Source organism: Phodopus roborovskii, unplaced genomic scaffold (assembly GCF_943737965.1).
Source record: "Phodopus roborovskii unplaced genomic scaffold, PHOROB, whole genome shotgun sequence".
NCBI lineage: Eukaryota > Metazoa > Chordata > Mammalia > Rodentia > Cricetidae > Phodopus > Phodopus roborovskii.
Genome location: NW_026126546.1, coordinates 10037248 through 10053556, shown reverse-complemented (window position 1 = coordinate 10053556; position 16309 = coordinate 10037248). Strand labels below are relative to the sequence as shown.

Here is a 16309-nt window from a genome sequence, read left to right as displayed (position 1 = left end):
AGCCCTCTGAGATTCTTTTTATCCAAAAAACGAAGTGCTTGGATCAGGTGAATGGTTCCAACTGTACCTTGTTTGGCTATCCAGAGGCAAGCAAACTTTCCTTCCCTTCCCTGAGAGAGCAAGCTCTCTGTGAAGCCACACAGATTACCTGAGCCACCAGCCCCCTGACTTTGGTGGGAGAAGAATCTTGGTAGATGTCTGGTGATTTCTGTGAAAACAGGATGACAGCATGCCCCATAAGAGTTGGGGTGTGCTTGCAGACAGCTTCAATTTGCAGGGTCTGCAGGGAGAAGCCACAGAGGGCTGTGTGGTGTGCATCCAAGCCTCTAGGTTCCTGTCATGCTTGCCTCTGTGGGCCCTGGAAGACAATTGTCTCCCCTACTTCGTGGTACCCTCAGGATGTATAGGTTCTTTTTCTTTTCTCGGCCTTGTCCAAACTCAGAAACAAAAGGCTCACAGCCCCAGCCCCAGCCCCTTCTTGGAGAGACCGGAGAACATCCAAGTACATCCAAGGCTTTTCAGCTTCCTTACTACATGGGGTTGAGGACTTACCTGAAAACATTGCTCCAGTTTGGATGTGTGTGAAGGTGGGGCCTGTATCATTCGGCTTCTCCCAGCACTTACCAGGCCGGTTAGTCTTTATGTGCTGTCCGTGCACAGTAATGAGGCCCTGATTGCTAAGGCGCTATAGAAAATTCATCTCGGGACCTTCCTTTTCTCCTGAGAAGGCTGCTTGCTTCTACGTAAGCAGATCCACATTCCTGGGCAGGGGAGGGAAGAGGGTCGGCCCATCTCCATCGGCCCTTGCTGTTCTCAAATTGGAGAAACCTGCTGGGAGCATCACCTGATGTCATTTTCATAGCAATGTGAGAGTCATTAAGTAACCAGCTTCAGTGGCAGGTAGTGGTTTCCTGTGAAAGTCTCAGCTGACCGGTGAGGTGATTCGTGTGCACTCTGCAGATTCAGGTCCAAGTGAGGTAGCACCCCCTTCTCATCTAGCCATTGTCTGCCTAGGCTGTCTGTAGCGTTAGAGGAGCCATTCAGAGGCTGTCCTTAGCTACGGCTTTTGTCTGTGGTCTCCTGTGTGTCTGAGGTTTTTAGCGCTGTATACCCTGGATTCTCAGGAGCCCTGGTTTCTGACCCACCACTACTGCCTCCTTGCTAGGTGCTTTGGGGGTTTGCAGCCAGAGAAGATCGACTTACTTGAAGCTTTCAAAAACTGAAAGCTGAGGGGAGAAAAGGCCATGGCTTATGAGACTCTTGAGGTGGGACATCTTTGAGTGTATTTTGGATTCTTTACCACAGGGTAAATGAATGAAGCAAATTAATGATGCGAGTTACACTATTTGAGCTAAAGGAGATGCATCATGAAGGGCTAACACGCAAACATGAGCTGGTTATTGGAGACAGGAATCCTAAAGCCTGGCAGTTAAGACATGCTGTATCTCTGAGGTAAGCTGCAGTGGAGATGGCTCCCTAGCCAAGTACACACAGATTCAGGGCCCAGCCCCATCGCTTTCCTGTGGAACAACTAATAGCAGATATTGCTGCTGGTAGCTAAGCTAGCACTTTGGAGTCTGCAGTGGCCTGACAGTCCTGCTGTGTTCTTAGGCAAAAACAGAGCTTAAGGGACCTACTACGAGTTCTGTCAGCCGCTCCGCTCCCCATTCTCTACTCGAGACACCTGTGCCGGTATCTGACCGTACTCTCTACATGGCATGTGCATTGGTGATGTCCCCCCTCCAGCCAGGTGTGCTTCCCAGCAGGTTGGTGTGGCTGTCTACTGCATGCCTACACTTGTTTCTCTGCCTGTTCCCTCGCCTGGCAAGAGCTACTTGCAGTGAACAAAAGCAGGATATTGGCAGTAGAGAGGAGGGTGTGTTCTGGTCTCCCGTGCCCTGAGGTGGCGCACATACCATTGTGAGGGTGTCACAGAGCCCAGGCCTGCAGTTGGGTACAAATATGCCTGCACCAGCCTTTCACTTGAGTAGACAGGGAAGGACAGGTCTGGTGACATGGAGCCTTTGCACTACCACCTTGGCTCACGCGTGGCACCTGACACTCATGCACCGTTTTCAGTTTGCAAACATTTGCTGAAGGCCTACTCTGCCTAGCCCTTGGCGTGGATGCTGAGTGTATGTACCAAGAGGGAATAGAACCCTGTCTCTACTCTCAAGGACTTGACAGTCTGATGAAAGAGAAGGATGCTTGCACAAGAACATTAAGTCAGGAGGCGGGAAGGCAAGAAGGAAGCCCTTGCTTCTGGGGCTGGCTCCCTGCCAGATGCCTCACAGTCAGCCACTGCTGTGACCATGGTACCTTTTGTCAAGGGAGAAACAAAGGGGCTAGCCTTTATATCAGTATAAAATCACACTAAAGGGTCTTTTTTTTTTTTTTTTTTTTTTTTTAAGCTCTTTATGGGGGCTGGAATGATGGCTCAGCATTCTTACTTTTGCAGAGGGCCGGGTTTCAGGACCCAGTACCTCTTGGCTGCTTCCAGGAGATCTAACACCTCATTTCCACAGGTACTAGGCACACACATGGTACACAGGCCACATCAAGGCAAACATAAATATAAAATGAATAAATCTGTATGTAATGCTGACACATTTAATGAAAAATGGCATAATATGAAAAAGCCTCAAATTGTCAAGAAAGAAAAAAAAAAAAACAACTCTGGCTAATTACAATATTAAAAATTGTCGCCGGGCAGTGGTGTCATAGTCCTATAATCCCAGCACTCGGTAGTCGGGGCAGGCAGATCTCTGAGTTTGAGGCCAGCCTGGTCTATAGAGTGAGTTCCAGAATAGCCAGAGCTACACAGAGGAACCCTGTCTTGAAAAGGAAAAAAAAAAAAAAAAAAAAAAAAAAAAAAAGGTGTGTCTATGTGTTCTCTATTCCGAAATTTACAATTCCAATCAAATGGGCTTCTTTTCAAATCTTGCGAGGTAGTTGAGGTCAGTTTAACCAACATAGTGAGAAACAATAAAAGTGTCTCAAGAAAGTAGAGAGAAAGAGAATATCAATGACAATAGTCAAGGTGTGGTGGCCCTGCAGGGGGGTAGAGGCAGAACTGGGAGCTGGAGTCTGCCCTGGGGCCGCACTGTGCTTCTGTGATCTGGTCTCAGAAAAAGGAAGAATTATCATCATCGTCATCATTATTTTAAAGACAGGACCTCACTATGTGGCTTTCCTGGAACTCATGTATAGGTCTCAAACTCACAGACATCATCCTGCCTCAGTGTCCCAAGTCCTGGGATCAAAGGAATATTCTACCATCCCCTGATGAAAATTAACTTTAAAAAAAAAAAAAAATCTGCTGAGGGCCAAGAGGATGACTCAGTGGGTAAAGGCCTCCTGACCAGATTTCAGTCCCAGGAACACAAGGTAGGAGATAACCAACTCCACAGAACTGTCTTTTGAACAGCTCATGTTCAAGCACACACTTACCATGTATATGAACACAGTAGATTTAAGCTCCCTGTCTCTGCCCAGCTGGTGTAACTCAGTTGATAGAGCCTTTGCCTGGGACTCGAAGCTCTGGGCTCAATCTGAGCTCCTCATAAAACCATGTGTGGGAAAGCATGGAATTTGTTTGTATATACAATGTATGTTTGTATGAAATTTTTTCAAGAATATATATTGCTTTTGAGACAGGGTCTCTGTGTAGCCCTGGCTGTCCTAGAACTATCTGTGTAGACCATTTGAGTGCTGGGTTTAAAGGTGTGCACCACCAACACCAAGCCTGATGAAGTTTTGGTTTTTGTTTGTTTTCTGATTTGTTTGTTTGTTATTTGGATTTTGTTTTTATTGGGGCTTGAGCGATGGCTCGGTGGTTAAAAGCACTTACTGCTCTTGCAGAGGACCTGGGTTCAGTTCCCAGCACCAGTGTGGTGGTTCACAGCCACTCTTGACTACAGCTCTAGGTGATCTGACAGTCTTAGGCACTGGGCATGAACATGGACATGCAGACAAAACATACACACAAAAGAAATATTATTTTAATTATTTTAATTTATTGTACCTGTATCATGTCCAGAAGAAACTGTGGATAAATGGCTAACTGGAGCCCAGTGGCATACCAAAGCCTGCTGTCTCCAGGCTCATTCAGTATCACAACTACCTTTGGCGCTTCTCTGCTCCTCTCTCACCCCCCCCCCCCAAACTCCAGCTCCTGGGCTTCCCTTCTCTAGCTTCTCGTTCCCTAATAACCCTGATTTCAGCTCTGCTTCCTTTTGTTTCCCTCTCTTGGCCCCTTTCTCTTGGTTTCGTTTGCCCACAGCCTGTCTTCTCGCGATCTCGCCATCTCGCTCCTCATGACCCTGTCCAGTCTGCTGGCCGTGTTCAGTTTACTACTTTGACTATGTGCTCTGGACTCCTCCAGATGCCTCGGGCTGTATTCTCTCCCTCATATCTACGACAGTACCTTCCTCTCAACCATACCTTGGAGCCGTCGTGTTTATACAGCGTGTGTCAGTGTGTAGGTATGTACATGTGAGTGCAGGTGGTACTCTTACAGGGCAGAGGTGTTGGATCCCCCACTGCTGCGGTCATGAGCAATTGTGAGCCATTGACATGAGTGCTGGGAATAAAATCTTTGCAAGAGCAGTGCATGCTGTCAGTGCTGAGCCTGGTGACAAACTTTTTTATGCTTAGCTTCTTCCTTCCTTCCTTTCTTCTTTCCTTTCTCCCTCTCTCTCTCTCTCTCTCTCTCTCTCTCTCTCTCTCTTTCTTTCTTCAAATTTTCTCTCCTCAAGAACACCATCATCTCCAGACGGCTTTAATTCTAGCACTCAGGAAGCAGAGGCAGGCAGATATCTGAGTTCAAAGCCAGCCTGGCCTACAAAGCAAGTTCCAAGGCAGAGCTGTTACACAGAGAAACCCTGTCTTGAAAAACAAACAAAAAAGAACGCCATCATGAGACTTGGTTTTGAAGTTGGGGTTGGTTGAGATTTTGTTGGTCATTGAAACATCTGTCTAGATAAAAGCTTTTTTTAAAAAAAACATTTTTATGGTTTATTCTTATTGTATGTGCTTTGGTGTTTTGCCTTCATATATGTCTGAGTGAAGGTGTTAGATCCCCTGGGAGTAGAGTTACAGACAATTGTGAGGCGCCATGTGGGTGCTGGGAATTGAACCCAGGTCAATACTCTTAACTGCTGAGCCACCTCTCCAGCCTCCAAAGGTTCTTTATTTGCTTTTGTTTTTGAGACATGGTTTCTCTGTGTAGCCCTAGCTGTCCTGGATCTTGCTGTGTAGACCAGGCTGGCTTTGAACTCAGAGATCCACCACCCAGTGACCAAAGGTTCTTAACTGGGGTTGTGTGTGGACTCAAGAGACACCCACATGCCCCACACCTAAACAGTGTGCATTTTCCTAGGGGAGGTTTCTTTGGTCTTCCCAGCTTCTCACAGGACTCCTGGACCCAAAGCATCTGCTCACAGGGGCAGGCAACTCAACACAGGGATCTGGAGCCATGTTCGCTCTGCAGCTCTGAAGCAGTTTTCCTCAGGAGAACTCTGAGCTGTAGCTTTCCCTCATCCAGTCTTCGGAAGAGGAGAGGAGTGCCCATGTTGTCATTGAAGTGGGAGCCAAGGCCACCTGTGGACTTATTCTGGAGACCCAGTGGTGTTTCTTTTCTGGTCCTGCAGGTGTTCAGAATGCCAGGAATCCCTCACCAACTGGTACTACGAGAAGGATGGAAAGCTCTATTGCCACAAGGACTACTGGGCCAAGTTTGGCGAATTCTGCCACGGGTGCTCCCTGCTGATGACAGGGCCTGCCATGGTGAGTGAGGCCCTGCCCCCACCCCTCACAGTCCACAGATAACCCTCCCCAGTTCCCCAAGGTCACTCATCATCTGGTGTCTTCATCAGCAAGGGTCTGTCCTTTATCATTCATTCACCCATAGGTGTCTGTTAAAGCCCTTCTCAAAAGCCACGTCTGGCCTCCCCTCTGTCTGCGTGGTCTGTGATGGCTGTGTTTGGCTTCCAGTGAGTGAGTTGATTAAGTATATGGCAAGCAAAAGTAAATATGTGAGTAGTGTAGTAGCTGGTAGAACGTAGCAGATCCACACCAAACACCATCATATCAGGGATCATAACTCCCAGCAGGCAGCACTGGAGTGGCCTCGTCAGCTCAGAGGCTCACAAACGTCTATGAGAATGACTGGGACTCAGTGAGAGAGCCAGCTGCAGTTCCTCAGTGATTGGAAGGCTCCTAGCCAGAGCAGAGCATCCCCTCAGCTTCCAAGAAAAGAACAAATAGCAGAAAGGTATACAACATCCAGCAGAGACTGGAAGAAGTCAGTGTTCCCGGTCGAGCTTTCTTTCCCTAGATGAGCACCCGGGGGAACATCCAGCTTCTTTAGAAAAATCCTGCTGCATCGTATACCAAGAACTAACAGCAGTAACCTCTGTTGAGTTATTGAGTGATTTCACCTTCTGTTCTCAGGACAGTCTTGTCCTTGAACTCTGTTGCCAACCCCCACCCTTACGCCCGCCCCATGTCAGAGCGAGGGGAGAAAGCCCGCCTCCAGCCAAGGGAACTTGGAAGACACTTTGAGACAAATATGCTTAGGTCTGAGATGGGAGCGGGCAGGCAGCCCTACTTCCAGAGCCAGTTTCTCAGTGAGCTCGACGCACATATGGCACCTTAGCAGTATGTTGTCTATTGCGTCCTCAGACTTCACAATACACGGCCGGGAGTGGTCGGGTAGTCAGGAGGGAGAGAACACAATGCAGTGAGATGAACGCCTTAAAGGACAGGGTGGCAGGTTGAGAAGAGGGTGTACCCAGGTTCTGACCAGGGAATCAGAGGGTTGGCAGGATGGGCTTGTGGAGAGGGGTTGTTGCCCATAGCTACTCTGTGCAGTGGGGTCCAAGCATAGACAGACTTGCCAGCCCTGTGTCGGCGGGATGGTGAGCCTTCGCGGTAGGAGTGACCACCTTGGGGGACATGTCCTTGTGACCAAGTAGTGTCAGAAACAGCAGGAGACATCCACCTGTCACTTCCACAGAAGCGCTACAGAGTTGATTTTGGTGGCGGCCATCAGCACATCCCTGATGGAGGGAGGTCGCTGACTGCCACTAACCCGTCCACTCCAACAAAAGTGATAGCCCATTTCTTCCTCCTTTGCTCTTCCCATCTGCTCACAGGTGGCTGGCGAGTTTAAATACCACCCAGAGTGCTTTGCCTGCATGAGTTGCAAGGTGATCATTGAGGATGGGGATGCGTATGCCCTGGTGCAGCATGCTACACTCTACTGGTAAGATGTCCCCGTGTGTCCTCCCCAGGAATAGCATGTAGGAAAGTGGGACGGGGCACGGGAGTCATATGAGTTGGGTGACTTCACTCTGTCCTGTAGTCTTCCCAGAGGGAGAAAATGAGTAGGAAGTGCCCCCTTAGGAGCAGCCTCACATTAAAGGAAAGACTCCAGCGTTCACCCATCTCCCTTTATCCAACTGTCTTGGTTAACAAAAGAAATTTGCTGGGGCCCAGGGAGGAGTCAAGAGTCCAGGACAAGCTTCTTACTATGGGTCAGGCAGAGCAAGAAAACCCAGCCTGTCTCCCTCCAGGCCAGGGTTCGTCCCAGGACTCTCCCTGCTGCTGTCCTAGCTTGCCACCCAAGTCCTAGTCTCCTCGCTCTGAACAGCCATGGAGACTCGTAGCAAAGGGAGTCGTGGTGAGGCTGGGTGTGATGCTTCAAACCACGCGATACAGTGGTTGCCGAGGGATTCCAGGTTGGCCTGCAGCATCTCAGCGCCCTTTGTGTCCCTCTCCCCAGTGGGAAGTGCCACAATGAGGTGGTATTGGCACCCATGTTTGAAAGGCTGTCTACGGAGTCTGTCCAGGACCAGCTGCCCTACTCTGTCACACTCATCTACATGCCAGCCACCCCCGAGTGCAGACGTGGTTTCTCCGTGTCCGTGGAAAGTGCCTCTTCTAACTATGCCACCACCGTGCAAGTGAAAGAGTGAGTGTTTTGAGAGCCTTGCAGCAGAGGCTCATGGTTGGAGTCCACGGGTAATCCTCATGGGGCTCGACTCAGAATCCCTCCATCCTCGCCTTCGCCTTTCTCCTGACCTTGACACTTCATGTTTCTTCTGCTCAAGTTGCTTCCTTCCAAATACTTAAGGCTGCCTTCTCAGCTTACAAATGTCAGGTGTCAGATCGTGTTTGCTCCTTGAAATTACCTGGCTTGGTTAGTGTGTATCAGCTTGATTGTCATCCGTCCTCCCTATTTGTGATAATTTGAATAAGACTGGCCCCCATAGGCTCTTACATGTGATGCTTAGGGAGTGGCATTAGGAGGTGTGGCCTTGTTGTAGGAAATGTGTTACCGGGGGTTGGCTCTGAGGTTTCAGAAGCTCAAGCCAGGCCAAGTGTCAGTCTCTCTTCCTGCTGCCTGCTGATCCAGATGTAGGACTCTTGGCTCCCTCCCTCTCTAGTCCCATGTCTGACTGTGCTGCCGCATGCTTCCTGCCATGACGGTAATGGACTAAACCTCTGAAACTGTAAGGCAGCCCCAATTAAATGTTTTCCTTTATAAGAGTTCCCATAGTCATGATGTCTCTTCACAGCAATAGAAACCCTAAGAGACTACTCCAACCTAAACTCCAAAAGGACCTTGCTTTGTCTTATTCAGTGTGTGTTCAAGGGCCTGCCATTAATAGGAAGTCACTGTTTATTTTTTTTATTGGTTGCGTGTATGAATGGACGATGAAGAAAATAGGGTTCATGACCCCAAAGAGGATAAGATCCTTCCCTGGGTCTCATCCAAAGATCAGAAGAGAGACTTGTGTCCATGTAATACCCAGCTTCGTTTTATCTGTGGGTCTGTGTTGAGGCTGTTCGCCTCATGATGGCTGAAAGAGGGAGAGGGAGCCCTGTCAATATTGACTGAAGCTGAATCTTACAGTATAAGTGAGCGATTACTGGGGTTAAGATGTCAGCGAAAGGTGAGAGCTGTTCTGTAGCTTCATTAAATAAAAAAGAGAGGGAATTGTGTTCGTGGCAGAGGGAGACCAGTTATCTCCAGAGGTAGTGTAAGTTGAGAGAGTAGCCCGTGGCTGTTAATCATGGAGGACTTTGACTGTGAAGGTCCAGCAGGTCCATGAAGGGCTTTAAGCAGCAAGGTAATACAGTCGCATTGACATTTGGAAGGATCACTGGTGTGGAGGTTGGAGAGGAGAGAGGAAAGGCCTAAGAGGTCCCTACAGTGATCCAGGAAAGAGATGTTGGTAACTATGGTGATGGAGAGAAGGCAGGATTCTCAGAAGTGGGTGGGGGTTGGGGAAAGAAGGGAGGGATTTGAGGGAACTCCAAATGGGGACGATGTCCAGGTTTCTGGCTTAGACCACTAGGTAAGTGACAGTGCCCATCATTAAGAGGAAGCATTCTGGGATGGGTACTGTGTTTTCATGTGAGTGGCCTGAGAGTTGTGACAGCCTGGGACTGGGTACAAGTGGTCAGGTGAGCTTTTACCCTGCTTTAACTCCTGTCCATTTTCAGGGTCAACCGGATGCACATCAGTCCCAACAACCGCAATGCCATCCACCCTGGGGACCGCATCCTGGAGATCAATGGGACCCCTGTCCGCACTCTCCAAGTAGAGGAGGTACACAGTTTGTGTCCAGTGTGTCTTGTGGCAATGGTACATAGAACAGGCCTCCTAGAAGAGCTGGCTATGGCCTTCACTTTTTCCTATGCCAACCCATCTTAGCATTGAGCCTGTGACAACTATAGTGACCTTCTGGGTCAACCTACTAGATTTCCAGGGCAGTAAAAATGGGCTGATAGGTGGAGAGGTGACAAGATGCTAACCAGCGGGCACAGGATGACTTCTGGTAGCTAGAGGCCACCATTAACCAAACTGAGCATTGGCTACGCCATGCTTAAGGCTGTTTGGGTGGGCAGTAGGTAGCCTGGGGTAGGACAGGTTGTGGAGACCAATCTTACACTGCTATTGGCCATAGGTGGAGGATGCGATTAACCAGACAAGCCAGACCCTTCAGCTGCTGATCGAACATGACCCTGTCCCCCAGCGCCTGGACCAGCTGCGGCTAGACACCCGGCTTTCTCCCCACATGCAGAGTACTGGACACTCTCACACACTCAGCACCCTGGACACCAAGGAGAATCAGGAGGGGACACTGAGGAGACGTTCTCTGAGGTGCTGCTACTGTCCCGCCTGTCTTGTTTATTGTCTGTCTCACAGAGGCTGTGCTCTGGTTTTTGGAGGCCAGCAGCATTAAGGAACCAGCAGGCCAGAGACTTGTGCTGATCCAGCTACCCTGTGAGATCCATAGTTCATAGACAGGGTTTCTGTGTAGGCATAGAAACTCACTGTCTAACAGGTTTCCTTAGAAATCAGAGAGTCCAAAGATTGAGGTGGTATCACGTTTCTGTAATCCCAGCATGTGGAAGGCTGAGGCAGGAGGATCACAAGTTTGCACTAGTTACTGTTACTCTATCTCAAAAAAAAAAAAAAAAAAAAAAAAAAAGGTTTTAAGAAAGCATTGCTCTGACCTGTAATCTCAGCACTCAGGAAGCGGAGGCAAGAAGATCATCATGAGTTCAAGGCCAGCCTGCACTACAGAGTAAAATCGTGTCTCAAAACAAAGAGGAGGATCAGGCTGGGGCTGTGCTCAGACTGCTAAGCATACAGAACTTAGATCCCTGGTACCCATGTAAAAAGCCATTCATGGCTGTACCTGTTCCTGAATCCCCTGCACTGTGGGGAGTGGAGACAGGAGGATTAAGGGACTTGCTGGCTGCCAGCCCAGCTCCAGATTCAGGGAGAGGCCACTCAAGGGAATGAGGTGGAGAGTAAGAACATGTGATGTCCTCCACTGGCCCCTGCATGTGTGCAAGAGTGTATGCATGCACACACCTGTACATATGTGCTCACAAATGTTCTCTCTCCTTCTAACACATGCACAGGTGCACACACCAAAACAGAAGATCGGTTCCTGGCCATTAAACTCAAGCAGTGGTAGTGCACACTTTAATCCCAGCACTCAGGAAGCAGAAGCAGGTGGATTTATATGAGTTCAAGGCCAGCCTAGTCTATAGAGCTAGTTCCAGGATAGGCAAGGCTACATAAAGAAACTCTTGTCTCAAAAAACAAAACAAAACAAAACAAACAAACAAACAAAAACCTCAGGCTAAACAGGAAATTGTAATGTCAAAAAATCTTTAAAATCCAACATGGGGGAAATATGGGGCTCATAGCTGGAAACAAAAACAAATAGGGCCAAGTAAGTATAAGAAAAAAAGAAAAAGAAAAAAAAGTGGAGAAAGTGAGCAAATGCCAGGTGGTGGTGGCGCACACCTTTAATCCCAGCACTCAGGAGTTTGAGGCCAGCCTGGTCTACAGAGCAAGTTCCAAGACAGCCAGGGCTACACAGAGAAACCCTGTCTCAGAAAAGAGACAAATGAACAGATGGGGAGGGGCAGCATTGTTGGGGTTATTTTGGCTTTTGTTGTTTTAATAATTTACTTTCATTTCATGCATTCATGTTTTGCCTCCATGTATATCTGTGTGAAGATGTCAGATTCCCTGGAACTGGAGTTACAGGCAGTTATGAGCTGCCGTGTGGGTGCTGGGAATTGAACCCTGGTCTTCTGAAAGAGCAGCCAGTGCTCTTAACCACTGAACCATCTCTCCAGCCCCTTGTTTTTGAGACAGGATCTTACTGTGTATCCTTGGCTGACCTGGGACTTTATAGACCAGGGTAGCTCCAACTCAGAGAGATCTGCCTGCCTCTGTCTCCTGAGGGTTGGGTTAAAGGCACTACTGTGCCGTCAAACACAGGTGTTTTAAGACTTGGGGACAAACACCCCATACCCAAAGCTGGCAAAGCCTGTGGAGGGCGATGGTTATCTCGTGTGTGCGCCCCAAGTAGGCGACTTAGAGGACCAGAGTCAGGAGCACTGTGTTCTCAGGCAGAAATGTCCTTAACATTCATTGTGTCTCTTTCCCTGTGTCTGCATCTGTGATGGGATTGCAATAAAAGGCGGCTGTCTCTTTGGTTTTCTAAGAGTCAAATGTGGCAAAGGAGACAGGGTTCTACAGTACCAGGGCCAGCACTCCATAAATGTGACATGCCGTTAGAATAACTGGGAACCCCAGATACTTTCTCCTGCTCAGATGAGCTACATTGGTCAGGTCCTTGTCGTCTGGCTTCTGTTGGAAACACAACCTCCCCACAGGTCACTCCTGACGGCCTCTTGGCCTTGGCCAGCATGACTGAGTCAGTAGAGGCAAAGCACCAAAAGAGCAGATGTGCGGTGGCTGGAGAGCTGCTCACACAACTTAAAGAGCCTCGCACAGGAGAAGGCAGCTCACTTTGTGTGTGCTGTGGGCATCGTAAGTGGGAGGCAATGCAGAAGAGAGTAAGGGCAAGCAAGCTGGCAGCGCAGGACAGTGTCGGCCTACAGTGTCTAGACAAAGCACCAGTTACTGTAACTGACTGCTTCTGCAAATGTAAATACAGTGGCTTTATTGCCATAAAAATCATATTTCCATTTTATTACTTAAAATGTAAGCAATATAGGCAGCTACAGATTTATTCAAAATCAGATCTAAAATGCCATTTGCCCTTTTTTGTGGATGAGCCTCCCATCACTGTGTGGTACCTTGAATCAAGCAGGAGTGGATTGCTGTTATGTCTGCAGTATCGGAAGCCAGTAGACTCTAGTTAATCGCCCGTGTGAAATCCTTGGTCCACCAATACACACACGCACACGTGCACTTTGAAGTGCTAGGTATGGAATCCAGGGCAGCACACACCACTAAGCTATACAATGTGCTTTTACTATGATTAATACTGAATGCAGCTCCCAAATAGCACATCTGTCTGATATGAGCCGCTTCCCCCAGTGATACCATCTAAACTACAGACTCTGCAATGACAGGCAACCTGAGCGCCCTCCTGTTGTGTCTCCCCTCCTTGCTAAAGACTGCCTCTCCTCTTCCCCTGTCTTCAGGCGCAGTAACAGCATCTCCAAGTCCCCCGGCCCCAGCTCCCCCAAGGAGCCTCTGCTCCTCAGCCGTGACATCAGCCGCTCTGAATCCCTGCGCTGCTCCAGCAGCTACTCACAGCAGATCTTCCGGCCCTGTGACCTGATCCACGGGGAGGTCCTGGGGAAGGGCTTCTTTGGGCAGGCCATCAAGGTGAGCACAGGCAGCAGCTGCTGCTGACTTTCTGCTACCACCACCTTCCTCCGTCTTTATGTTTTGTTGTGTCTATGATGTGTGTAAGGTACTGTGGCACGTGCACATGTGTGGAGGCCAGAGGACAACTGTGAGGAGTCTGTTCTCCTACCTTTCCCTGTGTTCTGGGGATCCAAATCTAGTTCCTTTGCCTGCCAAGCCATCTCGCTAGCCCTGTTACCTTTTTTTTTTTTTTTTTTTTTTTTTTTTTTTTTTGTAGTGAGTTTACCTTAGCAGTGCCATACTACAACACTGGCCTTCCTGGCTATAAGTGATGGTGTCCCAGGTGCCCTTTGTGTCCCTCCACGGCCACCTAAGAGCAGCATTGCTGCTGTAGTGAGTGTGGGCTCTGGAACCACGTCCCTGGCCCTCATGTCACCAGCCATCGAGGGTGTGTTAGGTGCCCATAGGCCCCAGGGTTGTGTATGCTACAAGGTAAAGGCTACTACTACCCAGGTGAACTCAGGAACTAACCTTTCTCTCTTTCTCTCCTCCTCCTCTGCTGAGAGCTGGGAGGGGGGGTCAGGTAAGCCAAGTATCACAGCTTTCCAGATAAGCAGGGCTGGAAGGCTCACCTCTGACCCACCCAGCTCCCCGGTGCATGCCTGTGGCACTCACACCCTTGTTCCCAGACTCTGTTCACCCAGGGGACTCACTCCTGTGCCAGATGTGCGAAACCCCTGCTTGGCTTGGCAGTGTGCCCTTATTCCCCAGTTTCCTGTTCTAGAGTCCTGGCTTTCCTTTTTGCATGTCCAGCGTCCTAGGGGAGGAGACATATATGTCCTTTCTGAGTCCCCTTTGTCCCCTGCTTTGTCCTCTCTACACGCTCTCTGAGCAATCTGGTGTCCTCCAAGGAGAAGGGGGCACCACAAAGATTTCCACCCTTTCTCCTTCTTCCTTTCCCCCTGCTGCTGGAGGTCAGACCCAGGACCTTGAGCACGCCAGCCAAGTTCTCTACCACTGAGCTACTCCCCGGCTCACCGATTTTCACAATTCTCCAGAACTCTCTGGTCTCTGCACTGTTAACGCTCACCCTTCCTGTAGGTGACTCACAAAGCTACAGGCAAAGTAATGGTCATGAAGGAGTTAATCCGTTGCGATGAGGAAACACAGAAGACTTTCCTGACTGAGGTAAGAAAGGGGGTAGGACTTTCCATCATCAGACCTGTACATAGCTACTTGAGAGCCCAAGAGCAAACCCAGGCCATACGTGGCCACAAGACCCTGTTCAAAAAAGAAAGTGAAATGTTGGTGTGAGAAGTTTGTTGTCTCTGTTGCAATCCTGTTCAAAAAAGAAAGTGAAATGTTGGTGTGAGAAGTTTGTTGTCTCTGTTGCAAAAGGGAGAAACGTAGAATAAGTTTTTTTCCAAAAGAAAACTTGGCTGCCAGACCCAGTGGCCCATCCTGTCACTCTAGCAGCCCAGGGGGCTGAGGCAGGAGGATCGGAAGTACAAGGATAGCCTGGGCAACACAATGAGGTAGTCTCAAAATAAAAAATAAACGTGGGGAGGGGCTGGAGGGTTGGCTGAGCAGTTAGGAGCATTTGTTCATGCAGTGGAGCACTCTGTTCTCTGGACTTCCAAGGTGGCTCACAGCTATCCCTGACTCCAGTTCTAAGGGATCTGATACCCATACTGGTCTCCTCCAGCACCAGACACACACATGGTACACATACATACATAAAGGCAAAACACTCATGCACATAAAATAAATTATAAATAAGTAATGGTTGGGCTAGGGAGTAACTGGGTAATGGGTGCCAGCCCAGCAGGTACAAGGCCCTGGGTCCCGTTGAGGCGGGGGTTGGGGTGGGAGGGATGAAGAGAGAGAAATTTGGTTTCAACCACTATTTTTTTTTTTTTTTTAAAGAACTGAAGGTTGATTTTTGTCTTACTCTTTTTATTATTATTATTTATTTTATGTGTAGGGATGTTTTGACTGCATGCATATATACACACCAGAAGAGGGCATCAGAGACTAGAGTTAGAGACAGAGTGCTAGGAACTGAGCCAGGGTCATCTGCAAGGGCAGCCAGTGCTCTTAAAGCATAAGGGAAGATCCAGGTGTGCACACCTTGAATCCCAGTACCCTCAGAGGCAGGTAGATCTCTGTGAACTTGAGGCCAGCCCTGTCTACATAGTGAGCTCCAAGCCAGCCAAAGATATACAAGAAGACCTTGTCTTTTTTTTAAAAAAAAAAAAATGTAAAAGAGGAGGCTGGAGAGATGGTTCAGTGGTTAAGTCATCCTTCAGAGAACCCGGGTTCAATTCCCAGCACCCACATGGCATCTCACAACCATCTGTAGTGGAATCTGATACCCTCTTTGAGCATAAAGGCATATATGCAGATAGAGCATTCATGTACTTAAAATAATTGAATCTTTAAAAAAAAAATTTGGGTGGTGGTGGTGGTGGTGGTGTACACCTTTAATCCCAGCACTCAGGAGGCAGGCGGATCTTTGAGTTCAAGGCCAGCCTGGTCTAAAGAGTGAGTTCCAGGACAGCCAGGGCTGTTACACAAAGAAACCCTATCTTAAAAAAAAAACAAAATAAAATAAAATAAATACAAATAAAAAAGAGAAGCTGGTGAGATGGCTCAGTGGTTAAGAGCATTGCCCTCTTTTCCAGAGGACCTGAGTTCAATCCCAGCACCCATGTGGCAGCTCATAACTGTAACTCCAGTTCTAGGGGATCGAACACCTTCACACACAGTATAAATAAATCATTTAAAAAAAAAAAAAAAAAAGCATTCTGGGCGGTAGTGGTGCACACCTTTAATCTCAGCATTCATGAGGCAGAGGCAGGTAGATATCAGTGAGTTCGAGGCCAGCCAGGTCTACAAAGTGAGTTCCAGGACAGCCAGAGCTATGCAAAGAAACCCTGTCTCAAAAAACCAATAATAAATAAATATAATAGGAAGAAGATGACTCGGGGAGTCCCTTCTGTTCAGGGAGCACTTACTAAAGACAGTACACGCCAATGTAAGGATGCCATCCAGGTTATGGGGGTGATGGGTCGGAACACACTAGTTTAATACATGCTGTTATGATCAGCACCAATACCCTGAAGTGGGACTCCAGAAAAGAGATAC

General features: G+C 48.5%; 1 protein-coding gene across 3 annotated transcripts in view; it reads left to right on the top strand.

Annotated features, from left to right (window-relative positions):
* Positions 1 to 16309, top strand: part of Limk2 (LIM domain kinase 2) — a 63148-nt gene that overhangs the window by 38012 nt on the left and 8827 nt on the right. For all 3 annotated transcript variants that reach the window (XR_007835517.1, XM_051200376.1, XM_051200377.1), the window contains 7 exons: positions 5652 to 5787; positions 7158 to 7267; positions 7787 to 7975; positions 9514 to 9619; positions 9978 to 10174; positions 12994 to 13180; positions 14264 to 14350. Coding sequence is in view for 2 of the 3 variants with exons in the window: in XM_051200376.1 (XP_051056333.1) it covers positions 5652 to 5787; positions 7158 to 7267; positions 7787 to 7975; positions 9514 to 9619; positions 9978 to 10174; positions 12994 to 13180; positions 14264 to 14350 (1012 nt within the window). In the remaining variant the exon portion in view is untranslated. The remainder of the gene's footprint in view (positions 1 to 5651; positions 5788 to 7157; positions 7268 to 7786; positions 7976 to 9513; positions 9620 to 9977; positions 10175 to 12993; positions 13181 to 14263; positions 14351 to 16309) is intronic.